Source organism: Tripterygium wilfordii, chromosome 6 (assembly GCF_013401445.1).
Source record: "Tripterygium wilfordii isolate XIE 37 chromosome 6, ASM1340144v1, whole genome shotgun sequence".
Taxonomy (NCBI): domain Eukaryota; kingdom Viridiplantae; phylum Streptophyta; class Magnoliopsida; order Celastrales; family Celastraceae; genus Tripterygium; species Tripterygium wilfordii.
Genome location: NC_052237.1, coordinates 7286832 through 7312669, shown reverse-complemented (window position 1 = coordinate 7312669; position 25838 = coordinate 7286832). Strand labels below are relative to the sequence as shown.

At 35.6% G+C, this 25838-nt stretch overlaps 3 protein-coding genes across 4 annotated transcripts; 2 read left to right on the top strand and 1 right to left on the bottom strand.

The window, feature by feature from the left end:
- Nucleotides 1-3929: 3929 nt before the first annotated feature.
- On the bottom strand, nt 3930-6943 carry LOC120001039 (non-functional NADPH-dependent codeinone reductase 2-like). Its single transcript, XM_038849252.1, has 4 exons — nt 6610-6943; nt 6276-6522; nt 6016-6195; nt 3930-4338 (listed from the first exon to the last, which is right to left on the bottom strand). Exons 1-4 carry the CDS (start codon nt 6930-6932, stop codon nt 4114-4116), a joined length of 975 nt encoding a protein of 324 aa, XP_038705180.1. The 5' UTR covers nt 6933-6943; the 3' UTR covers nt 3930-4113.
- A 1453-nt stretch (nt 6944-8396) lies between these two features.
- LOC120000651 lies at nt 8397-13374 on the top strand. The gene is made up of 3 exons (XM_038848779.1): nt 8397-9396; nt 10861-10991; nt 13279-13374. The coding sequence occupies exons 1-3, from the start codon at nt 8397-8399 to the stop codon at nt 13372-13374; spliced, it is 1227 nt and encodes a 408-aa protein (XP_038704707.1).
- A 2833-nt stretch (nt 13375-16207) lies between these two features.
- Nucleotides 16208-24737, top strand: LOC120000558. 2 transcript variants are annotated; one of them, XM_038848683.1, is made up of 7 exons: nt 16215-16632; nt 17055-17191; nt 17502-17551; nt 17660-18276; nt 20773-20853; nt 21514-21576; nt 24376-24737. In XM_038848683.1, the coding sequence occupies exons 1-7, from the start codon at nt 16579-16581 to the stop codon at nt 24430-24432; spliced, it is 1059 nt and encodes a 352-aa protein (XP_038704611.1). In that variant the 5' UTR covers nt 16215-16578; the 3' UTR covers nt 24433-24737. The 2 variants fall into 2 exon arrangements, with proteins under 2 accessions (XP_038704613.1, XP_038704611.1); XM_038848685.1 differs by lacking the exons at nt 20773-20853; nt 21514-21576; nt 24376-24737 and adding an exon at nt 18615-19047 and having other exon boundaries at nt 16208-16632.
- The last annotated feature ends 1101 nt before the right edge of the window (nt 24738-25838 follow it).

Here is a 25838-nt window from a genome sequence, read left to right as displayed (position 1 = left end):
AACCGCCAGGAGCTCGTATGAGAGTTGGTTTAACCGCTCTAACTATGGCGGAATATTTCCGAGATGTTAATGAACCACCTTGATTTTACTTATAAATCATATCGATGGCTTTCACCTAATCAATATGGGATAAAAGTCTTAACAAAAAGAAATCAAATATTAATTTTTATATTTGAGTCCAAACCTACAAGTTTAGAGGACAAAATAAAAAACCAGAAACCACCTGATGAAACAAAAATTAGGAATACATTAACCGAGAACCGTCTACCTATTTGGTTCATATAGACTTCATGTTTAAAAGACATATGATCTTAAAAAGGCTGGCTATAAAAAAAATGCAATCATCCTTGGTACTCCATTGACTTAATATAGAATTAGATCAACGTCCAAGTTTTTATATTCGAGTCCATAGAAAAATCCTTAAATCCATGTCTAAGCCATTTACTATCCAATTATGCAGTTCAAGTTGGTATTAGGGGTAGGGTTGACCGACTTGGGCGTTGATCAACTTGGTCGTCGATTGACTTGGGCGTTGATCAACATTGTCGTCGATTGACTTGGGCGTTGATCGACATTGTCGTTGATAGACTTGGGGTTTGATCGAATTGGGCGTTGATCAACTTGGGCTTTGATCGACTTGGACATTGATCAACTTGGGCTTTGATTGACTTAGGGGTTGATAAACTTGGGTGTTGATCAACTTAGGCTCGGATGCCCGAGTATGAGCCGCTTGTGGGCTTTTGGACGCATATGGTCTTGTCCATCTTGGGTTCGTCTTATTCTACTTCATTGGTCAAATTGTGCGTCGACTGGCGTCTTGTCTAATTTTACTGATTGGGTCATGCATTGATTGGACAAATGATCCATAACGGTTTTTTACCACTACATGGATGAAATGCAACCAACTAAAAAGAGAGCTAAACACAAAGAATAATGAATAAACTATGGAAAGGTAAAAGAATTGAGAGCTCAGTAAGTATGAGAACAAGTATCAAATTAAAAGTGGTTTTGCAAAAACAATTAATTCAAAGCTCCAGCCTCTATTCCCGATGGATGTTCAATTCTCATGTCAAGGTAATATTGCGAACACACACAACGATGCACAATGAAATTATGTGATATCAAACAACCATACAAGTACAATGAAAATTGGGCATGGAGACTTCAATACAAATATGGAGGTCATCGGGCTCATTGATCTACAATCAAAGCTTAGGGGTAGATCATATATTCTTATGAATTAATGTTTCCCTTGGGGTTCGGCTTTGTTAGCACCCTAGTTCTACACTAAAATATCAATTTACCATAACCCTACCATACTCATTCCATAAATTCCACAACAACTAATAATCAACTAATATAATTGATGACTATGCAATTCACTCATACAATTAGGGAAATCATGCATTAGGTGTTCAAGATTTCCATATAAACATGCCAAATTGAATTTCTAGATTATCGATGAATGCTTAGAAAACAACACACCACATATTATGAATTAGTGTTCTCCTTGGGGCTTACTTAGTTATCGAACTAGATTCACACTCCAAGAGTACTAGAAAACACAATAATAGCATACTCGTTTACATATACCCAAAGCATAATTATCATAAAATCGCAAGAGAGAAATCGAAACTAAAATTCTATGAACATACTTTAAACAATCGAACATCGCATCCACCATGAGAAGAACTAAGAAAAACAAAGAAATCTAGAGAGAAACAAACCTAAAACTACTTCCTAGATAAGGATTGAGAAGATTCCAAAGTTAAGGCGATGAAGAAGGTAAAGATTCTTTCAATATGAAGAACTAAACTAACTAGAAAGCCCTTCCTCCACGAAAGGAAGGGCGGGAAGGAATCGAATGCAATGCGCTAGCTAAGAAGATAGGATTGTTTGCGATTTGTGTGGCAACATGGTTGTCACAGTAAAAAGGCATAGGGGCACCTTCAAACACAGGTAATTCCCATAAAAGTGATCTGAACCATAAAAGTTTACACGTAGCATGACCCATGACATGGCACTCAACCTCCGCAGTCGAATGGCAATCGTGGTCTGTTTCTTACTTCTCCATGAGAAGAGATTACCATCAACAAACAACTCATACCCGGACATGAATCTCGTATAGCACCAAACGTTGACATTGATCTGATTGTCTAACACAATGAATCATATCAATGAGTTAGATTATCATAACAAATTAGGTTTTGGGGGTCAGAAATGAGTTAGTTTATCATAAGATGAAACATGTATAAGCTTTATCAAACATTGTTGAATTTTCTCCCTAACAAAATGACGATCCACTAATATATGTTAACTGTGGTGATTAAGAGAATGTATGAGAAGAAATCCTTATAATATGATCTTACCCTCTTTTATATGTTAAAATATCTATCTACCCTTACAAACTCGTTTCCCATTGATTACAATTGATATTTGTCCAAAAACCCCTTAAAAATCTTATTCTTGGATTGCAGGTCTGCAATAGATGTCTAGATGGCCTATGAGAGTGTCTGGACGGATAGGGTGGTTGTCTCAACGGCTATGGGAAGTGTCCCGATGGCAACTCTGATGTCTCACTATTGAAGCTTGAATAACTCCATTTTACTCCAATTTATTACAAAATCAATGGAAAACACTTGTAAGTGAAAAGTTAATCTAAAACAAACATAATACATAAAAAACAAGTACTAAAACACTCTAATTAGAGGATATTGAAATCTCTATTTAGTGGTCCAATCATTAGGTAATAGAATCAATGACCTCCTGGTTATTATGGCTCCGTTTGGCAGACAATATTGTCAGTAGCATATATTACAAATAATAAATGGTGGTAATAAATGGTAGCAGAAATGATTCCTGAAATGTTGGTAGGTGTATGGTGTAGCTTTTGCTGGTAACATAAATGATGTTATAGTTATTGTGCTAATTACGTGCATGTGTATTATGCATTTAAGTTATAACAGATTTAAATAAATAGCAAAATAAATTATAAATAATTTATAAAACTAATTATAGCATTATTAAATAAATAAAAAAGATTTAAAATATAATTTATTCCAATTTAAAATTTAATAATCTATGCATTAATACGGGAGTTATGAGCCTTACACGTCACCTTCTACATACATCAAGTTTTTTGGATTAAATTCAAGCTTATTAATTTTTTTGATAAGAATTTCAAGGTCACATGCGTTGGTATCTGCGAAGGTCACATGCGTTGATTTTGGAAAGGTTGTGTTCAAATGGGGGTGACAATTTCGTCCAAGTAAGAATGAAGAAGTGTATTTACGTAATGTGCCGCCCAAATTGTCTTGAAATGGTCAAATTTGAGACAATTTCAAAAGTGACAATAAATTGTTATAAAAAAGTTTCGTTTTTGTGTCAAAGAATTTTTGTTTGGTTGACAAAAGTAATTTATTGTTTAAATACAATATATAGTTGACATAAATTGTCAACCAAATGGACTGTATGTAAAAAATAAACAATCAAAATTAATGGGAATCGACTAGATCATAAAATACAATTAGAATTAATGGGAATCAACTGGACCATAAGAGAGTAAGATGAGTGTGAATTTATTTTAAAAAACTCTGGTATTCCATTAATTTACAATTGGGAATCACTGTCAATATTATTTTTGGGATACAATATTGTCTTGATTATATACATATATACACACACATATATGCAGATTACAAATACTGAATATATACTCGAATAAATGTGGTGTAACAGCAAAAGATCAGTCCATGTAGACAGATTTTTCGTCAACTTCCCATTAATTCTAATTGGAATGAAACTTCATTTCTCTTCTCTTCTCTTCTCTAAATCCCTCAATCCAAACACACTCTAAAACAAGTTTGCAGCATCAGTATTTATATAAGATGAAATGTTAACAATAAACGATTGTGTTTGTTCATGTTCAACAGTTACAATTATTAAAGTTTAAAACGAAAATTGCTTTGATTATTCATGTTCAACAAGCTACAGCACTGATTTCTGGGAAATCTTCATATGAAGTTTGTTCAATTCATTACAAATACTGGTTTCCTCAAAGGGTTATTGCTTGATAGGTTTTCAGGGACAAAAGTCCCATGTAAGGAATTGAAATCAAACCTCTCCATCCCAGAGCTCCTCAATTGTCTTGAAAGGCCCATCTATGGAGATGAATTCTTCTCCGAGGTATCCTCTGACTTGCTCGATCTCACTAATCTTTTTGGCCTCTTCCTTAGTCAATGTCCAGTTGAATATGTTGAGGTTTTCTTTCATTCTTTCCTTGTTGAAACTCTTCACCAATGCACACACCCCTTGCTCATATGCCCATCTCAAAGACACCTGCTTAGGCACCATATGTTAGGGCATTTCGTATATAATTGATTTCATTTAAACTTTTGAAATTATCCTTTCAAACAACTACTGGAATTATCAATTAGAGATTCCACTTTGTGGGCGCATGTTTGCAAACACACCCTCGCTAGACTATACTATATATAATTCAGCATATCCAATGGTAATAGTAATATAGAAAAAAAAAATAAAGATGAAAATTCACCCCTCTTATCATCTTGCAGTTTCATCTACTGTTGATTCAAGGGAAAACCAAATTGTGATTTTGATAGTACTAAAAAGGAGAGAGAGAAGGAGAGAGAGAAACTAAAAATTTGTAAGGAGTTTGCATGTTTGACTTTATCATTTGAAAGTCTTCAAACTGGACATGCCTCATAAATGATGCGAAGAAAGGTCATTTTTTATTTTGACTCAGTGAAAGAAGTTATGCGATCTACTACACGGAATCTACTTTCTATGAAAGTCTTCCAACTGGACATGCCTCATAAATGATGTCAAGAAAAAGTCATTTTTAATTTGTTCTCTTCTGAATTTGAAAGAAAGAGTTGTAACTTGTAAGAGATACCAAGGGCGTAAGAGTCTCTAAGCAATGAATTTTTGAGAGAAAAAGAAAAAGAAAATCTCTAATACTCCGTTTGTTTTGAGAAAAATTAACCTCTCATGAAAAATGTATCTTAAAAAAAATTTATCATGAAAAAACAATTAAATTTTAGTATTTAGACAAAAAATTGCTAATAACTTCCATTGTTTGTTTGATGGAAAACATAAATTTGAGATATAATATTTTTTAATGATATAATCTGTTTATATATATATATATTTATTTATTAATGTGTTTATATATAGAAGGATGTATAATACATGAGGATATATATGTATATTGTATACAGGCGCATGTATATATTATATATCATATAGATATCTTTCTAAATTGAGAGAAATACATCTACAGATGTAAAAGATCTTTTTTAGATATAAAAGAGATGTTGTAGCTATAAAAACACACACACACACAGATATATATATATATATATATATATATATATATATATATATATATATATATAGAGAGAGAGAGAGAGAGAGAGAGAGAGTATAAATGTTTTGAATATTTTCAATAAATGTAATAAACTAATCATTTACACACATTAATTGTGAGGGAGTGCTCTAGAGTCCCCTACCGAAAACAACATCCGGAGAAGTAGTAAGGATGTTATTTTTTGATCTTTATGTTTAATTTTCTATTTCACTTGAATACATTTTCTTGTACTTCTAATATTTTCCTGCAAACAAACACCTATAGATATGAAAAAAGTTTTTCAAGAAGTAATTTTTTGCCCAACAAACGGAGCATAAGAGTGAGTATGAGATGGAGAAAACAAGAATCAATTTGTGAAATATTTATCCACAAATTGAAGTTATAAAATTATTGTATTGTGTGAATGATCTACACACGGGTGACGTTCGTAATCCCATTAATATAGTGCAAGTTTTAAAGTGGCCTACAAGTCCCATGATTTTTACCTCCTTCGAGGGTTTTTCACACTAAAAATTCTTGGTGTTATTTTTTTCTTCTCATCCATTGTGTTATTTTTTCGGCTCATTTGTGGTGTAGCCTGTCAACTTATTATCTCATATATTTGGCTTTTAGAGAGACGAGAAAACCTGGGCCACCGATTTTCCTCGAGCCTCAGCAATTTGATTGAGCACCTTGTCCTCCATCACCCTGTTGTTTCCCCACATGGTTCCTGTTGATCCTAAAACTGAGTAGGCTGTCAAGATGACTCCATTTGCCTTGCAGAATTCCATGAGCTTCTTTTGTTGCCACAGTGGATTAAACTCCACCTTCAATAATTCCACACCATAATATTTACGTCAAATATTATATATATAGGATTGTATATATAGGCATTGCTAAGACTTACTTCATTGACAGCCGGAGGGATCTTCGCGGTAGCTAGGATGTAACCAAGCTTTGTACAAGAGAAATTGCTGACTCCAATGGACTTGGTGAGGCCAAATATCTGACATTCTTCCATGGCTTTCCAAACAGATGTATAGTCCATGGGAAGGAACTCTCTATTCCTTACTCGATCCATGGCGGACCCCCCCGGTTTTGTGCTCACTGGCCAGTGAATAAGATAGAGATCAAGATACTCCAACTTGAGGTTTCTGCAAAAGTAACAAGATTGAAACATGTTCAGAGACGCCATTTGTGGAAACAATAAAGGAAAACATATATAGTATTTATAATATTACTCTAGGCTTTTCTTGAGGGCAGGGAGGACTAGTTCAGGGTGGCCATCATTGCACCATAGCTTGGAGGTTATGAAGAGGTCATCGCGGGATTTGATTAAGCCGCGAGAAAGTGCTTCGGCTATGGCCTCACCAACTGGCTGCTCTGTTAGATAAAATGACGCTGTGTCAAAGTGTCTGTAACCAAGCTCAATTGCCTGGAGAACTGCTGATTTAGTGGCTTGTGGTTCAACAAGAGGGAAGCTTGCTGTTCCCAGGCCCAACAAAGGCATTTTGTGGCCACCACTCGAGTTCAACAGGACTTGAGGAACTTTGGAAGAAGCCATTGCTATACTGGTGGAATCCTTGGCGTAGTAGAATCGTTTTTGTTGATGAAATTAGGGAGTATAATCTTCAACTTATATAGCATGCTAGCATAGAAAAGTTCAAAAAAATGTTTATGAATATGTTTGACTGTTGACAATCTTTTAGGCCCTAACAAAGTTCCTAACATTAAAGTCTAGTTACAACAAAAAAGTAGGTCGACTTTGATTAAAAAAATATATAAATGCTATCATCCTTACGTGCTCCTGACATAAACTAGAATTAGCTGATGATATTTCGTAGAAACATAGCGTAAATCCAACCCAAATAACTCGAAGAGATATTGTTCGATCTTGGTCCAACTCACACAATTTTGTCCAACTTTGGATAAGAGAGATTTGATTTTACTTATAAACCATATTGATGGTTTACACTTGATCGATATGAGATACAAGTCTTAACAAAATCAAAATAAATTTTAGTTTTTATATTTGGGTCCAAACCCGGAAGTTTAGTGGATAAATAGAAAACCAGAAACCACCCGATGAAACAAAAATTAGGATTATATTGTTCAAGGATCGCCTATTTGGTTCAGATAGACTTCATGTTTAAAAGACATCCGATCTTAAAAGGCTGGCTGGTTCTGGATTAAAAAAAATGCAATCATCCTTGGTACTCCATTTACTTAAACTAGAATTACATGAAAAATATAAATTCGAGTCCAAAGAAAAATCGTTAAAAGTTAAATCCATGTCTAAGCCACTTACTATCCAATTATGCAGTTCAAGTTGGTATTAAGAGTAAAGTTGGGCATGGGTTGTTAAGACTCAAAATACCACATCGGTTGGGACAATCCCAACTGAGTGGTTAATAAGGGCAAAAGCGCACCCTCAACACATATCTAGGCATTTTCCCTAGTTGGGTCTTGACCCACTTGTTAGCTAGAGAGAAATAAAGCCGTGCGGACCCGATATATTCACGGGAATAAGACAACCCAAAGCGGACAATATAGTTTGTGTGTATGGGGGTGTGAATTTTTAATATGGGTTGGTTTTATCCGCATACTGACTCATTACCGACTCGATTTTCATGGTCGATAATCAATCATCAACAGATTCATGAAGTTTGGTCAATAATTTCACTTGACTCATATAGAGATGTATTGACATTAAATCCTCACATTATGGCCAACTTTGCTCCTCAAATTATGGCATAATTTGTTCCTCAAATTATGGCATAATTTGCTCCTCAAATTATGGATCAAATTTTGGAACCTTTGTCCCATAATTTGCTCCTCAAATTATGGAACATTTGTCTTAGGGTGTAATGTTTGATCCCTATATATATGAGGTTGTAATTGTAATGTAAAAGATCAATAGAGATACACACCAAATATTGCCTCTATTCTCTACAATTGCTTCTATTTTTTCTACATGGTATCGGAGCAGGTTTTTTGTCCTGTTTAAGTTCTTGTTTGCTCAACAATTATGGCAAATGACGATTCTATCTTCTCTGACGCAAAGTCGTCTTCTACAGGTGCTCCAAGTGCTCCTGAGTTAGAGTCCAATCCAAATCAACGGTTGTGCTCTGTCCTTAATGAGTTTAATTATCTTCCATGGTCCAGATCTATTACACTGGCTCTTGGTGGAAGATCTAAACTCGATTTTATTGATGAAAAGATTCCTTCTCCTGATGAAAAGTCTCCAGATTATAGAGCATGGTTATCAAAAGACCAATTAGTGCGGTCATGGATTCTTAATTCCATGTATTCTTCTCTTGCAGAGATCTTTAATTACTCGGAGTCTGCTTCTATCTTGTGGTCGGCAATTCGTGATATGTATGGCCAACAAAATAATTCTGCCAGAATTTTTGAACTTCAGCGAGATATTGTGAATCTTCAACAAGCCGGAAAACCTTTTGTTCAATTGCTTAGCTGTCTTAAAAAGATGTGGAACGAACTTGAGTTGTATCGTCCTCACACGGTTGATACCACGATTCTTCGCAATCGTGTAATGGAGGACAAAATATTTCAGTTGTTAGCAAGTCTTGGACCTGAATATGAAGATCTCCGTAGCCGAGTTCTCATGTCTCCAGAACTTCCATCGCTTGCTTCTGTCATCTCCATGATTCAGAGAGAAGAATTAAGAAGGAAAGTCATGAATGTGGAAGCTAGGCCTAACCTCTCTGAGTCTCGTGCTTATGCATCATACAAAGGCAAGCGACCGGATTTAAAATGCCAACATTGTCATCATCTGGGACATCTAGTTGAAAGGTGTTGGGTTCTCCATCCAGAATTGAAACCAAAGTTTGCTAAGGATAAGGGACTTTCTAAACCAAGAGTCCATGTTGCAAAAACATTACATGGAGATATGGTAAATTACATCTCAAATCCAATTTCTCTTATAAATGAGTTTGCAACCTATCTTCAGGAGAAGGGAGGACATGGAGTTTTTGGTACAGAACACTCGAATTTCATAGCCCTTCTTGGTAAGTTTGCTGGGTTCTTAGCAGACTCGGGACATCAATTCAATGACAACTTTGAAGGTATTTTCAGTGCACTTTCTACTGCTATAGAATTTAATACTGTGCATGATTTTTGGATTGTTGATTCTGGTGCCACCCATCATATGACAAATAAATTAACAAATTTGTCTGACTTCAAAAAATTTTCTACTCCACCTCATGTGTCAATTGCCAATGGAAAAGGTGTTCCTGTTCTTGGTGAAGGTAAACTTAAATTGTTATCTAAAGATGTGACTTCAATAGCTTTATATGTTCCATCCTTTCCAGTCAAGCTACTTTCGGTTAGCAAACTCACTTTGGATTTAAATTGTTGTGCAATATTTCTTCCTCATTCGGTACTTTTTCAGGACATTGTCACCAAGAAGATCATTGGTAGAGGTTTTTTTCTGAAAGGCATCTACTACATCTTCGGAAATTTTCAACCTAGCAAAAGTACTCAAGTCTCGTTTTTTCCTTCTTCCTCGGCAGATCATGTTCTCTGGCATCAACGTTTAGCACATCCTTCAGATAATATTCTCACTAAATTGTTGCCAAATGTTGATACCAATTATTTTTCTTGTGATATTTGCCATTTGTCAAAATCCACTAGATTACCTTTTGTGTCTTCTTCTTCTAGAACTACTAGAATGTTTGAACTTGTTCACTCCGATGTTTGGGGACCTACTCTTGAATCAATTGATGGTTTTAAATATTTTGTTACATTTATTGATGATTTCTCACGTGTTACTTGGGTGTACTTGTTGAGATCAAAAAGTGAAGTTATGAATATCTTCAAAGATTTTCATATGCTTGTTCAAACTCAATTTTCCTCTAAAATTCAAACACTTCGTTCTGATAATGGCACAGAATTCATGTCTAAAAATATGACACAGTACTTATATTCTCATGGCATTGTGCATCAGACTAGTTGTGTTGGTACTCCTCAACAAAACGGAGTAGCCGAACGTAAAAATAGAGACTTGTTGGAAAAAACTCGTGCTTTGATGCTTCACATGCATGTTCCAAAAGTTTTTTGGTCTTATGGAGTATTAGCAGCAGTTTATATCATCAATCGGCTTCCGAGCCGAGTGTTGTCTTTTAAATCTCCCCTTGAAGTTTTGCAGGAGAAAACTATTGATGTGTCTCACTTGAGAGTATTTGGTTGCACTTGCTTTGTGCATATACAAGCAGCTCATCGTGATAAGCTTGATGCCCGAGCTGCTAAGTGTATTTTTTTGGGGTATTCTTCGACCCAAAAAGGGTATAAATGTTATCATCCTGATTCACGAAGATTATTTGTCTCCAGAGATGTTGTGTTTGAAGAAGCAACACCTTATTATACAAATTCTCAAGATGATTTAGAGGACGTGTTTCCCTTGCCTATATCCGAGATTATTTCTGAAGGGGTTCCTCACAAGCCTAATATTGCTGAGTTTGTTCCACACCAAGCCGAGTATCCTCCAGATATGCAGACTGAAAATCCTCCAACTGGACAGGCTGAACTCCTTCCAAATGTGCTAGCTGAAAATCTGGTTGAGAATCCTCCAGCCGAACAACCCGAGAGTCTCCAAGATGTGCATGTGCTTGCTTCCACTAATAATCCTGAGGTTTCACCGTCATTGGTTCGACGGAATCCTACTCGAAACCGCGTTCCTCCAACAAAACTTCAAGATTACGTAACTTTTTCTGCTTGTCATCCTCTCTCCAAGTATGTCACTTATCATCGTCTTTCCTCAGCTCATGTGGCATTTCTCACCGCTATTTCTACTGTTCATGAACCTAAGAATTTCAAGGAAGCAAATTCTCAGGAAATATGGCGACAAGCTATGGGTGAAGAGCTTCAAGCTCTTGCTGAAAATCAGACTTGGAGTGTTGTTAAACTTCCTCTTGGAAAACAACCAGTGGGGAGCCGCTGGGTATATAAAACTAAATTTCACTCGGATGGTACCATTGACAGGCATAAAGCTCGCCTTGTGGCCCAGGGATTTACTCAAACCTTTGGTGTGGATTACGAAGAGACGTTTGCTCCTGTTGCTAAGATGAATACAGTGCGTACTCTCCTCTCAGTTGCCGTAAATTGTGGATGGTCTATGAGTCAAATGGACGTCAAAAATGCTTTCCTTCATGGGGATCTTGAAGAAGAAGTCTATATGAAACTACCTCCCGGACATCGACAGAGTTCGGATTCTTCTTTGGTTTGTCACCTACACAAATCAATCTATGGGTTGAAACAATCTCCGCGTGCTTGGCACGCCAAGTTAAGTACCGTTCTTCAAGAGGTTGGTTTCTCTCGCAGTACAGCTGATTCTTCCTTGTTCATTCGTCATTCTTCCAATACTATAGTGGTGGTCCTAATATATGTTGATGATCTTATTATTGCTGGGAATAGTATTGATGCTATTTCTCAACTCAAAACCACTCTTCAATCTCGATTTCCTATTAAGGATCTTGGTTCCTTAAATTACTTTCTTGGCATTGAAATGGCAGTTTCCAGCAAAGGTTTATTTCTAAATCAAAGAAAGTATATTCTTGATTTGCTAGAGGAAACCGAAATGATGAATTCAAAACCAGCATCCACTCCACTGGATAGCAAATTAAATCTTGATACAGCCAGTGAACCTTTACAAGGAGTTAGTGATTACCAACGGTTGGTTGGTAAGCTCATTTATCTCACTATTACTCGACCTGACATTGCTTATGGTGTAAGTCTTGTTAGCCAGTTCATGCACGCTCATACTCTTTTCCATTTGGGCATTGTCAAACGAATCTTACGTTATCTCAAAGGTTCTATTGGTCGTGGCATAGTTCTAGCTAAGCACGGTCACTTACGGGTTACAGGATATAGTGATTCTGATTGGGCTGGAAATGCCCTTGATCGAAAGTCCACTTCCGGCTATTGTATGTTTGTTGGTGGAAATCTTGTTTCTTGGCGTAGCAAAAAACAACATGTGGTTGCTCGTTCTAGTGCTGAAGCTGAATATCGTGCAATGGCATCCAGTGCATGTGAACTAATATGGCTTAAGAGTTTGCTCGCAGATTTGGGTTTTCCAAGTGGTCTTCCTATGACTCTTTTTTGTAATAATCAGGCTGCTATGCATATTGCTGCTAATCCCGTGTTTCATGAACGCACAAAACATATTGAAGTTGATTGTCATTTTATTCGTCATCAAGTTCAGAATCAAGTTATTCAAACAGTTTACACTCGAAGCCATGATCAACTTGCTGATGTTTTTACAAAGGTTCTGTCTTCTGGTCATTTTCACCGATTATTGTCCAAGCTTGGCTCAATCAACCCTCTTGATCCAGCTTGAGGGGGAGTATTGACATTAAATCCTCACATTATGGCCAACTTTGCTCCTCAAATTATGGCATAATTTGCTCCTCAAATTATGGATCAAATTTTGGAACCTTTGTCCCATAATTTGCTCCTCAAATTATGGAACCTTTGTCCCATAATTTGCTCCTCAAATTATGGAACATTTGTCTTAGGGTGTAATGTTTGATCTTTATATATATGATGTTGTAATTGTAATGTAAAAGATCAATAGAGATACACACCAAATATTGCCTCTATTCTCTACAATTGCTTCTATTTTTTCTACAATATGGGTCGATTGGTGGTTGTTAGAATACTCAAAAGTCGGCAATTGACTTTTAAAAGGAATCACAAAATATGAGACAAGGTATTTCAGATCCTAGAGTCATTATTCTTCCACGATCAATTTACTTGAACCTTTTATTCATTCAACTTCGCATGTGGCTCATCTAACTCCACGATTGAAGTCAAAGGTCTTCAAGCTATGCTCTTCAAATTGAACTAAGAGAAGGTATCATTTTCGCTCACCAATTTTTCCTCAATAAATGCAGTCGAATTTCATGTCACATGATTTTCAATTTAGAGCAAAGTCAATTGAATTATCGGCTGATGATCAACCGACTCCACCCATGACCAGCCCTAATTAAGAGTTGTTGAACTAAATATCTCTTTCATTTCAAGACTTGTTCAATAAGATGTCATTTTGGCTACTTGTTGGTACCGTGCCTGGTTAAACTTTGCCTGTAACAATGGTCATTGGCTTAGATTTCTGGATTGTGAGGAACACATGGGAGATTTCTGAATTGGGAATGTATAAATCTCTATCTGCGGCCACTTTGGCAAGCGATGGATCTTGTTGACCTTCCCAACTCTCAACAGAGGTTTTTTAAAACCCGAGGCTTGCATAGTTTTATTCATGGTACAAGTGCAATAAACCTGTATGGCTCAATGACATTTCAGTGGATCCATTTGATAATTGAAGCTCATTAGCAATCTTTTTTCTGATCTTTGCACTTTAATGTTCTTTGTATATATTGGATTTTTTTAGGTATATTGTCATTGGTTTTATGTAACATCTATTTTTTCTTTTCAAATAGTTCAAAACACGATAAACGTTAGTCTAATGTTACGGTTTTAAAACAGTAACACTATAACTTTTATCATTACATGTGGATATAACGATAATATTTTTTTATTTTTATTGACATTGTGTAGCAAATGTGAACAGAGAGAATTAAAAGAACAACAAATTTTGGAAAAATTTTTGTCAAAATTATTTCTTTTCAAAACAATAATATTACAATTTTTGTCATTCCATGTGGCTATAATTCTAATATTTTGACTTACTATTTTGAAACACTCGAGCACTATGTACAAATATATATATATATATATATATATATATATATATATATATATAAGTTTACTTTACTTTTAAGAGAAAGACACTATAGTGCAACGTAAGGTTTAATGTGAAACTAAAAAGCAAATTTTGTTTTGCTTGGCAGATGCACGTAATGAACAAGATTAGTGTAGTACCATATCACCATTAACGATCATATGAGCATAATTCTTTGTGGTACTTAAAAAAAAAAGGAGTTAAGAAAAAAAAATAAGAAGAAGAAATAAGACGTCGATATCATATATATAAATACTTATAAGAAGGATATTTTCGAGATTATTTAATTCTTAGTTGTAGGGGTGGACCCACGGCTAAGCAATTGGTGTCAATTGACACCATTGGAAAAAAAAACCACACACACATATATATAACAATTTTGAAATTTGACACCACTAATATTTGAAATTTGACCCCACTAATATATGTCTAGTGTATTTTTAAAGCCCATAAGTGATAAATTCTTCTTGGGCTTTGTCTTTATTCTTTTGTGGTGTAAGCCCGATAGCTGAAAAGTATTATTGCATTAAAATGAAAAGTCATCTACATATCATTTCCACCGCGGTTAGATCAAATGGAGGGATGTGATTAAAAAGATTATAGGTTATTCTAGGGAAATAGATTGCAGGCCTCCCAATCTTGTCTGAGATAATAAAACTTAAATGGTGTAATTAAATTCAAGATTTAGGTTCATTAAGATGCGTTGCTTTGAGCGTCACCAAGGTTTAAGTGTAGGGATCGACGATTTCTATTGGTTGTCTACTATGGTGATTGTTGCATGTTTGAGTAGGTGTAGTGTGGTGATATGAACCTACAAATATTGTTAATAGGTTTTGCTAACGTGGCATTTTGTTAAGTCTTTAGATTTGTATAAAAGTATGTCATGTATTAGCTAGTTGATTGGGAGCTTATGAAATGGATAACGAAATGAAGTTGTTTCTTCACAATTCTTCTCTGTGTCTTCCTGTTTTTCTCTGTTAATTCTCCTAGTTCCTTCCATAACTAAAATACCATAATCTTCAGTCTTCCCCATTTGATACCCAAAATCAGATCCTCTTCTCCGGTAGCTTTTCGGCAAGCTGGGTAAGGATGGTGCGTCTGAGTATGGGGAACACTCCCGTGATGGTTGCTTGCAGGGACGTTATCTCTAACGATTGGATCGAGCTATTTTCTTCACAGGTGGCCACGACTTCAAGGTTAGATTTCGATAAAACAAGCAGTTGATGACGAAGAATGATGGTTAGGGGTTGGTAGTGGTGCTCGATGCTTCTCTTTGGTGGGTCGACGCCTTAATCGGTGGTCAGACGACTGTGGTCCACTCTGCCTGTGGGATCTACTGATATGTTATCTATCTCGATTGTTGATATGTTATCTGTGTTATTATATATGTCTTATTATATCTATTTATTATATTTGTTTCGACCTACTGATATATGACCTGCTAATATGTAACAAGAATTTCATTTAGTAAGGGCACCACAATGAAAATTGATAAACTTAACAAACAAATAAGATATTAAACATATATAATATCAACATATCCAAAACAAATATAATATCAACAAATACAAAACATATATAATATCAACATATCAAATTTCAAATACATATATTTCTCTCTCTAGGTCAAAAGCTTTGCAAGATATGTCTCAATCTCAAGCAAATGAAGAAGAAGTCCCGATCTTAGTCGTAAGCGAAAGAAGAAGAGAGAAGAAGCAACGAAAGAATAAGAGAGGAGGTGCCGATTGCAAACGAAGGAAGAAGAGAGAAGAAACGTGTTTTACAATTTTAGGGTTCTTATTTGAATACAATTCTCACATTTTGTCTTTATGTGTAAATTGCCCTCCCAAATTTCGGTTTTTCAATTGATTTATTTTCAACCAACACGATGACCAGTAAATAGACATATTTGTTTAATTATGATCATAAAAAGCATTTTGCATTTACTTCGCTCCAGACGAAGCACAATATTCTGCGCAATCAAACAAAAAAAAACATATTATTCTGCAACAAATGAACAAAATATGAAAAAGATTGTATTATCAAAAAATATATTAGTTATCATGTAAGAAAAATATAAAAATATCTTCTCAGTAAAAATATTTCTGGACAAATGAATCGGACGTCCCTTGTTATAACGCTGATTCCCGATCCCCACTAATCTCCCCATATCCGTTCTGTAACTTTTATGCTGCCGATGCTAACCGTAACAGTACTCCTCTTTCTTGATACAAGTCCTAATTCTCCCTTTCTGAAAACCCTAACTCGAAGCTATCTCTTTCTTCGAAATTGTCGATAGCATGCAGATTTCGATTTTAAATTTGCTTTTCGTCCTAAAGTGTCAAATCTGTCTGCTTTAAGTTTTCTGGAAATGAAGTTAGGGACGATCAAGGTTGGTCTTGCTTTGATATTCTAGTGACTGTTTTATTATCTAGGTTTTAGGGCTCTAAACATGTCAGGAAATTCGAGGGACCGAGTAACGATTACGCTTGGGCGCAGCGGCCAGGTATCTGATGTCTTTTTGTTCTTGACTTTGTGTTGGATTTGTTGCCTGTCTAGGTTTTGCAGTATGTTTTCTTTTTTCCCTTTCTGACATAGCAATTTATTATTTCCAAACATGCTTATTGCGCTTTTGATTTATTCGGAGAAATGCAGTAAAATGTTTACTTTAAGCATTGTTATTGTAATTTCTGGATCTGAAAAAACATAATCCTCATTTTGCTCAACTTTGCTTAGCCAGAGTCCACTTCCACTTTCTTTTTCAAGTTTGGGGGAATTATACACCACATACACTTTCTGAAGATACATTGCACATTTTCTCATTGGCAATTAGATAAACTTCATATTTTTTGCCATATTCAAATGGCGTTCGGATCTCATTTTTCTGTTCTCTAAGCGCATTGACTGATGTCAGCGGCTTCATTGTAGGTGGTAAAGAGGGCTGTCTCTGATGTTGATTATTCTAATTCTATGCCCAATTCTGGAAGTAAGCGATCCCTAAGAGAGAGACTGGGAAGTAATTTGGATGATTCGTTGGCTCGTGGAAACCAAATCAGCAACAAACGGTGTGTTTATCCTTCTGTTAATATCTTGATGGAGTAATGTTGCATACTTGTATTCACAGGGTTTAATCGGAAAAAGTTGTTTTACGCATCGACTTTCATATTTCCATTTTCCAGGAGTTTGCAGTGTTGTGTACACATGAGCTGATATATTGTTGGATAATTTAAATTGTTGTTTGTATTTGATGATGGGTTTTCCAAAATAAATGATGTAGTTAAAGACTTTAGTGGATTGCGAGCGTTATTTTTTGTTTACTTCATTCTCATAATATAATGAATGCTTATAGAAACTATGGTCATGATTTGCTTGCAGTCATAGAGGAGATGGTAGTTTGATGAGTTGGAATGGTAAAGGTGGGGATGGTAAGCTTCCTCCTAGCTGTGTAATATCACTAATATGACCTTTTTTTAAAAAAAATTTTATGAACTAATCTGCCAAAAACTGACCTTGGTATTTTTGAATTACCAAAGAACGCATTGGTAAAGATGACCTCCGCTTCAAGCTAATGCAAAAGAATGTGTTTAGACGAGGTCACACTGATGATGATGACCAGAAGATTGACCTTCGTGAAAAGCTTTCTAGGATACAACACCCATCAAACAATCTTGATACACGGAAGAGCATGCCTGAGTCAAGGGAGACTAGTATCATGGGGAGAATCCCCGAGTCAAGGGAGACCAGTATCATTGGGAGAATCCCTGAGTCAAGGGAAACCAGTATCATGGGTAGAATACCTCCCAGAAGAAGTGCAGATGATTTACCTCGGATGGACTCATCTAGGAACTCTTACCCTGTTTGGACTCTAGATCATTTACGACAAAGATCCTCTGATCAAATTGTAGGTACTTCTAGAGGTCTATCACCTCCAAGGAGCGTGGAAGACCTACGGAGAAGACCAAGCAGGGCATATGATGATGTTAGAGCAGTTCCATATATGAGGAAAGATATTATTGATGCCCCAAGGCCAGTGAATTCTTCAGCTTTGTTGACAAAACCTACAATGCCTATGGTATCTCAAAAGCCTGCAGCACCACCTATAGGACAACTTCCTCAACCAAGCAGTGCAGTACAGAAAATTTCATACACGGTACAAGCTACTTGCCTTTATATATATATATATATATATGTATACACACACACACACACACACACTTAAGTCTGTGGTAGCTTACTAATTGGAGTGCCTTTTCATTTGTTCACCTGCTCCTTATTTTGAAATAGTTGCGTGTCTTGGTATGCTTGATGTGATTTTTTTGTGTTAACTTCCTGAATGGTTAGAGAATGTTATTCATGCTTGATTGTGCTTTTGGATATGTGTTTTCACATTTGGGAAATTGATTCTTCTAATCAATGAACAAAAGAATCCTTAACAACAATTTCTAGGGGAAATGACATTAACTCATTCCTGGTGTTATTTTTTCCCAGTTCCTGACAAGAACCTGGTTCCTTAAATGACGTGAGATCTAAACATGGTGTATGTTCTTCATGCCATGTAGGACCCTTGGCCTGGAGAGAAATTGGATTATCTGCTGACAAGGATGTGAGAAATTTGAGTGGGGCTCTTGTGATACCTTGACCTTGCATCATATGTTTGGTTAACGGTTCTGTAACATGAGATGAGGAATTGAATGTAATTGTTTGAGCCTTTGAGGCATATTTAACGTCAGAACTTTGAGCCTGGTGGCCAATACCTAGCAAATGTTTGCTTGGTAATTATAGTTTCACAAATTCTGAATTTGGGAAGACTTATTCCTCAAATGGAAAGCAAAAGTAATTAAATGTTGTACAGGATAAGCATATATGACTTCTTGAATATAGATGATGTCAGCAAATGGCAGAGCTGAACTGCATTGGAAAACACAAATTTTTATTACATTTCTCATGCAGTCTCTTGGATATTAATTCATTTTTGGCACAAGAATTGGGTGTCATACATTAGCGTGCTTTAGATAGGAACTCATTATTTTTTCACGGTACTAGTTGGTGCTGTTTTGCGAAACCCATTTTTTTATTACATTTCTCATGCAGTGTCTTGGACATTAATTCATTGTTGGCAAAGAATTGAGTGTCATACATTACTGTGGAACTCATTATTTTTTCGCATGTGACTGGTTGGTGCTGTTTTGCAAGGTTATTTGCTTGGAAAAAACCTTTGATTTAGATGATATTTGTGTTCTTTTTTATTCTAAAACTTGTTTCAAGAAAGTATAGAAATTTTCTTTTAAAAAGATGTCTAGATTTTGTCTCATTGTTTTTGTCCCCAACATGAGTGGCCAATGCATCATATGATACGTAGGTGGTTCAGGTTGCTATGAGATTACTTCGAAAATTTTGTTGTAACAAACCTAGTAGTCTGTTCTTGTCATTGCTTAAAGTAGGACTAATACGGAGGGTGTGTTGAATAAAATTGCTTAGTACTACCACAGTACCACTCTCAAGATTGAATTGGATTGTCGGGTTGACATTATTGCTCTGTATTGTCCTTGTGCTGCCTGGGTTATGTGCAGTAGACAATTTAAGCTCGATAAAGCTTTGAAGATTGCAGGTAGGTTTTTTTGTGTGGTAACTTCATGAGTTGGGTTACCTCTTATTCATTATCCAGTTTCTTGACTTATCTGGACAATGGTATAGAAAACCTGCTTTGTGCAGTAATTAGTAAATCATATGATTATGACAATATTGTGGTGTTAATCGTATTCTTACAGATTTTATCTTGCTTTTGAAATTTCTATTGGTGCATATATTATGTAGAGTCTATATACAACAAGCACAAACAGAAAATGAGGTGTTGCATTAGAGAAGCTAAAATCCAGATGGGAATAATCATAAAGCTGCCAAGTTCATAGTCAGTTTTTTATTTTTTTTCATGTCTCTTTTTTTGTTTTTATTAACTTTTCAGGCTTTCAGAAGTTAAAATCTCTCGTGTTTCGTGAAATTTTATATGAACTATTTAGCCTTGGAGAAGCCAAAAGAAATTGATAATGTGAATCAGATGCGAACTAATTAGGATGAAAACATTTTAGTAGGAATCTTATAGAGGATTTATCCATGTCATGGATACTATTGAGTGGATATGATGCGAAGGAAAACCAGCTCAGTTCTTTTAGTTTTAATTAGTTTCAACCTAATGTGGACAACAGTACATTGCTAAAATGCTCCTCCTAGTAGGACCCAGTATGGAAAACGTTTCCAACCTTCTCCCTTTGGAGTTGTATGGAAAAAAAACTAGAACCGATCTCTCTCTCTCTCTCTCTCTCTCTCTCTCTCTCTCTCTCTCTCTCTCTCTCTCTCTCTCTCTCTCTCTCGTTCTTCTGGAGTTTCTCCATTCTGAAACTATCACCATTTTATGCTCTTCGTTTTCTCCAAATTATGTATTGATGTGTTTAGATTCTATTTCCTCACCATCCATATCCTTCCTTTACTTTTGGCAGCCTTTGGCAAAATAGCGTATTATGTTAAGACTTTAAAAAGCTATCGATCACTTTGTACACTTTGGCTAGTTGAATGTTCTATTGGACTTTCTGTGTGCAGATTGGTTCTGATTTTACTTGCGTATTCTTACTCCCCTCTTGTTACTTTGTAGGTTGATGAACAACATACTGTTGATGGCTTGTTACATACACTAGGATTGGGAAAATATGCCATTCTTTTCAAGGCGGAAGAAGTATGTCACATACTCTTTCTTTCATTGATTCTCACAATATAAATATCATAATTTAGAATGTTTTCTCATTTTCCTAAAGTCCTAAATTTGGAAGGATCTTGGTTCTGAAGGGTCAAGTTCTTGTCATTCTGCTAATATATATGGGCTTAAAAACCAGAAGATATGTTCATAAAATGATAGATTCACATTATGACTTGTCTTATTTTCTACTTGCATGAGTCTTGTTGCTTAGTTAAGAATTCCATCGTCTTTTACTCATGCTGTACGTGCGTGCCTATGTGGCCTTTCCTGTTACTGAATGTCAATATGGAATTTGAGACTTTGCCCATAGAAAATGGAAAAGTGAAAAAACAAAAAGGATAATGGGTTAAATAATTATTGTAGCCTTGTAGGTATGAAATGAGGTTTTTGGATTTATTTTCTTTGGGTTTGGCTTTTTAGTGTTTATGTTGTTTTAATGGATGATAATTGAATTCTTAATACTCAATCAGTTAAATACTGAACTAAGTAGTATAAATCTCTTATATAACATCAATTAATTCATTGTTGATTTCTGACATTTTACTTTTAGCCAACAGGATAATTGATTACCAGAACTGTCATTTTCCCCCTTTTTTCCTTTTATTTTTGTATCCCCTAATGCATATGATTTACATGCAGGTGGATATGACTGCATTGAAGCAGATGGGGGAAAATGATCTCAAAGAGCTGGGAATACCTATGGTATCTTTTTTGTTATTTTCTACTCGTGTGCATGTTTGGTAGTGTTTTTTTTTTTTGATAAAAGAGGACAATACCTCAAATATTCATTGAAATCCTCACTTATGGCGGAGGAATACCATGGTCACACGAAGGAAGAAAGAAAAAACAACACAATAAGAGCATGTTCACAAAATCGTAACCCATGAAACAAAGTGCAATAAAAACCGAGCACATACACTATACAAGACTAGGCCTAGTTTGGTAAAGCTTTTTCAATGTAGCAGATATGTCAGCAGAAATGGTGGTAGTAGAAATGCTAACAATTTTAGTAGCAAATATGCTGCTTGAATGCTTTGTAGTGTTTGGTTGAACTTTTGTTGATAACATTTATTCTGTGTAGCATATTCTGATAAATTACGTGTAGGGGTATTATACATCTTAATTGTAATAGAGAAATATAGCAGTATCCAAACATAAAAATTTATGTATAAAATTAATATATAATGAATTAAAATAAATTAAAGATACTTAATTTATTATAAATGAATAAATTAATTAAAGTTTTAATAACAGTTAATTTATTTATTAATTTATTTATTAAATGAGAAGTATTTTAATATTGAAATGCTGGTGAAATTGTTAAAAATTGGAGCATTTCAGAAGTAGTATAAATCTACATAAAAATCTCTTGGATTATGTGCCCGGAAATTGTTGTTTGGATGACTACCAACATTTATACTAGCAAGTAGTATAAATGCTGATATAAAAGCTGTTCCAAACGGGGCCTTGAAGAACAAGCAGAATAAGAGTGCACAAGACATCCAACAGCACAAAGGATGGTGCCACCTCAAAAGTAGAAGCCCCTTAGAACCACTACAGCCTTACATCCACACCTTCCCATCTTGTTCCTTCACTCCGTGATTTTATCAATGTGATGCCTTAGCTTCTAGGGTTTCTTCTGGTCCTCTTTCAGCCAAGTAACAGCATTTAGAGAATCCGATTCCAGCACTACATTCCACTCTTCACTACCATTAATCCGCACTGTAATTTGGAGAGCCTTGAGTATGGCAACACTTCAGCTTCATTCGACTCAATTACCCCTGCAGGGCATGAAAAGAGGCAAAGGAAAACCCCACCTTCATAACACAAAACACCTCCTGTCCCCGCTTTTCCTGGTTTCCCCATGGTGGAACCATCTTTGTTCCATTTAACCCATCCTTTCAAAGGAGGAGCCCAAACCAAGGAGGGTCTCTTATCCTTCATATTGCCCCATCTTTTAACACTGTTGGCATTGTTCAAGAGTTGAAGACCCCAGGAAGGGAAGTCATGTTCCAGCGCTTTAATCCAGGTATCATACCTGATGAAAATACACTCCTGAGCCTCCCTCCACTCCATATGCTTGAGACTGAAGATCATTTCTTTTTGCTCAAGCCAAATGGACCACACTACCTAAAAGCCACAACTTTCTTTGGATCCCTTCGTTAGCATGGTACTCCATTGGGAAAACAACTCCTTCACAGTGTTTGGGCCACACCAATTGATAGCCCCCAACCTACACTGTTATGCCATCTTCTCCGTGAAGCTGTACAATGAGCAATAAGTGATCAATTGACTCGGTGCAACTCAAACACATTGGTCACTCCCCTCCAAACTCTAGCCACTGCATGCCCGCTTCCTGTCCCATTAATTTTCGCAAAAAGATTAACTGTAGCTGTGTGGTAGGTTTTTTATGTTATCCATTTTTGAACATGTACAGTAACTTGAGATATTATTGTTTCGATAGTGAGATGAGTTTGACTAGTTTTTATTACGTATACTTGCCACTAGAAAAAAAATAAAAAGTGGAAAGCTCTTAGGTCTATCCGCATTTTGTTTTGCAGGACCATCAACATTTTACCTTTACTGTCATATGTTATCCACGGATGTTGCTCTCTATTTCTATTTTATATTCGCACATTAACTGTAGTTTCATTTCCCTGATAACTTAGATACCTGAAAAAGAGTAGTGTTAAACTATTTCATAATTGATAAATGCCCTTTAGAAAGATTGCATAGAGTTATCGCCATGCATTTTTAGGCCTGGTTGATTTGGGGAGGGTGGAAGAATAGATTATTCAGAAAGAGAGTTTTTTTGATTGGTTCAAGGGCAATTGAATAAATTCTGGATTTCACATATGCCAAATTTGCAGTCATAGAAGCTGGCGGGAAGATTGGCTCTGCCTATTTTGCTTTTCTTTCAGTTCTCTTTGTAATTTGTACCTCGCTCATTGATGTTTTTGTGAAAAAGTGCATCTGTTTGCTTGGTAAACTGTACAGCTGCTGCAATTGCCTTTCTATTCTCAAGGATATTGAATTTTTCTTGGAAACAACAAATTTGTTTGATGTTATGATCAAATGATGTTTAAAAATTTCTGGAAAATAAGAACCCCGAGTAAAACAAAGAATTTAGACCGAGGTAATTGAATTTTGAAAAACTTAATACATGCTTGACATTTAAGCTGGTAAACAAAGACTTTAGACTCCAGCCAATTGAATGTGAAAAGGTGCATTTGTTACCAAGCAAAAGGAAAATTTTATGTTTTTAATTGTGTTTGTTTTTAATTGTTGTGTTCCTTGGATTATTGTGAATTTTGCTGGTTAAAGCTGATGGTTATGTTCCTGATTAGAGTCTGGAAACAGATGAGAACCTTGTTTTGTTGGGCTATTGGCTTTTTGTGAGGCTTTGTGTGTACTGAGAACATCGTGAATGCAACTTAAAAGTCATGTGGCCATTGTTGAAATCAAAGATATATGTTCTGATAACTACCGTGTGAATTGCAGGGTCCAAGAAAGAAAATTCTTCTTGCTCTCTTGCCTCGTTCCAAGCGACAGCCTTGACAGATCTATATTACCATGCGGGGGATTATTAGTTTTCTTCTTAGGCAGGACCTCATTTTGAAGAAACATTTCTTGATAGTTATACTACATGTATTCTCGATCCTTCATTGGTTGGATCTGAACCATGAACCGGCCATCGCATGTTTTAATCCAAGAATGATTATAGTGGTTAATCAGAAGATCATGGCCAAAAATTTTCAGAGGCAGAATATGCTCCCTTTACTGTTAATTTTTCAGATGCAGAATTGCCTTGTAATGCTGTCAGTCTTTTCTTCACTTTTTGTATGTGCTATGTATGGATCCCACTAAGACTAATTTTCCAAGTGGCTTCCATACTCTTTCCTTTTCCTACCTTGATATGACCACATTTTTTAGTTAACTGGATGAGCTCACCACTAGAGATGGATCCTATCACCAAAGATGGACCAGAATGTGAACTGTTCTTGTTTTGTCCTTTAAACAGCAATTAAAGTATATGCCAAAGATATATGGTCCAAGTCTCTAAGACATATACGCCTTCCAATAAAGTAATGATTTGTCTACTTTTAATCTGTAAATCAAATCAAATGATAGTATTATAATTTCAAACATCTTCTTGTCTCGTGAGTCAATCTTGGCATCCTCTTGTGATGCTTTATAATAATTATTATGATTTCTTTTTGATTAACTGGATGAGTATTGGAGATTTGGGGTGGCTGATATGGTGGGACTGTCCATGGAATATATAAATAATAAAATGAAAATCAATCAATCAAACCTACCCACCCACCTTTAGCCACCACACCATCCCATTTTCTTCCACATGTCAAAAGATACCTAGTGAGGTACCTGAGTTTGCGAGGGCATGAGCGAACCATAAAAAATAAGCCCTTTTAATTTTTTTCTTAAAAGTTTAATTCTAAAAAATATATTACTTAAAATACGACTCTTCTTACATTTTGAGATGCAAAATCACTAATTATATTGGTGCAATCAATTTTGTCCGTCAAATTATTTTCAATAAACAACATAGTTAACCCATTTAACATTTATTGTGACATGATGGACTGAATATATTATTTTATCAATTTCAATTTTGAGAAACTTCTTTTTTCTGCGAAGGTAAATATTCTATATACAAACAAACAAAGGCCCAAAATAGACTTTTCAAAAATCCCCAGTAATGAAATATGATTCGGAATTATCTGATTATGAGAGAGAGTGATGATGAATTGATAACCGAAAAGAGAGAGACAAAGTCACACAAAAACACAAGCAAACAAACTAGCAAGAATTTGGAATGAGGGTGGCAATGCAAGGGTTGGGCCCCCGATTTCTTTTATTATTTATATGTCGTTTGTTTATGATAAAACCAGTAAATGTAACTAGTTTTGCAAGACTATAAGCATATCAAATATAGATATACT

Excerpts from the sequence above, each read along its gene's own strand:
- LOC120001039 (XM_038849252.1), bottom strand. The coding sequence starts at position 6,932 with ATGGCTTCTTCCAAAGTTCCTCAAGTCCTGTTGAACTCGAGTGGTGGC. Across the intron at positions 6,523-6,609 it reads GCCCTCAAGAAAAGCCTAGA|AAACCTCAAGTTGGAGTATC; the intron begins GTAATATTATAA and ends TTACTTTTGCAG. Across the intron at positions 4,339-6,015 it reads GAGGAAAATCGGTGGCCCAG|GTGTCTTTGAGATGGGCATA; the intron begins GTTTTCTCGTCT and ends GTGCCTAAGCAG.
- LOC120000651 (XM_038848779.1), top strand. The coding sequence starts at position 8,397 with ATGGCAAATGACGATTCTATCTTCTCTGACGCAAAGTCGTCTTCTACA. Across the intron at positions 9,397-10,860 it reads GAATTTCATAGCCCTTCTTG|CCGAGTATCCTCCAGATATG; the intron begins GTAAGTTTGCTG and ends TTCCACACCAAG. Across the intron at positions 10,992-13,278 it reads AGAGTCTCCAAGATGTGCAT|TCGAATTTCATGTCACATGA; the intron begins GTGCTTGCTTCC and ends CAATAAATGCAG.
- LOC120000558 (XM_038848683.1), top strand. The coding sequence starts at position 16,579 with ATGTCAGGAAATTCGAGGGACCGAGTAACGATTACGCTTGGGCGCAGC. Across the intron at positions 18,277-20,772 it reads TACAGAAAATTTCATACACG|GTTGATGAACAACATACTGT; the intron begins GTACAAGCTACT and ends GTTACTTTGTAG. Across the intron at positions 20,854-21,513 it reads TTCTTTTCAAGGCGGAAGAA|GTGGATATGACTGCATTGAA; the intron begins GTATGTCACATA and ends ATTTACATGCAG.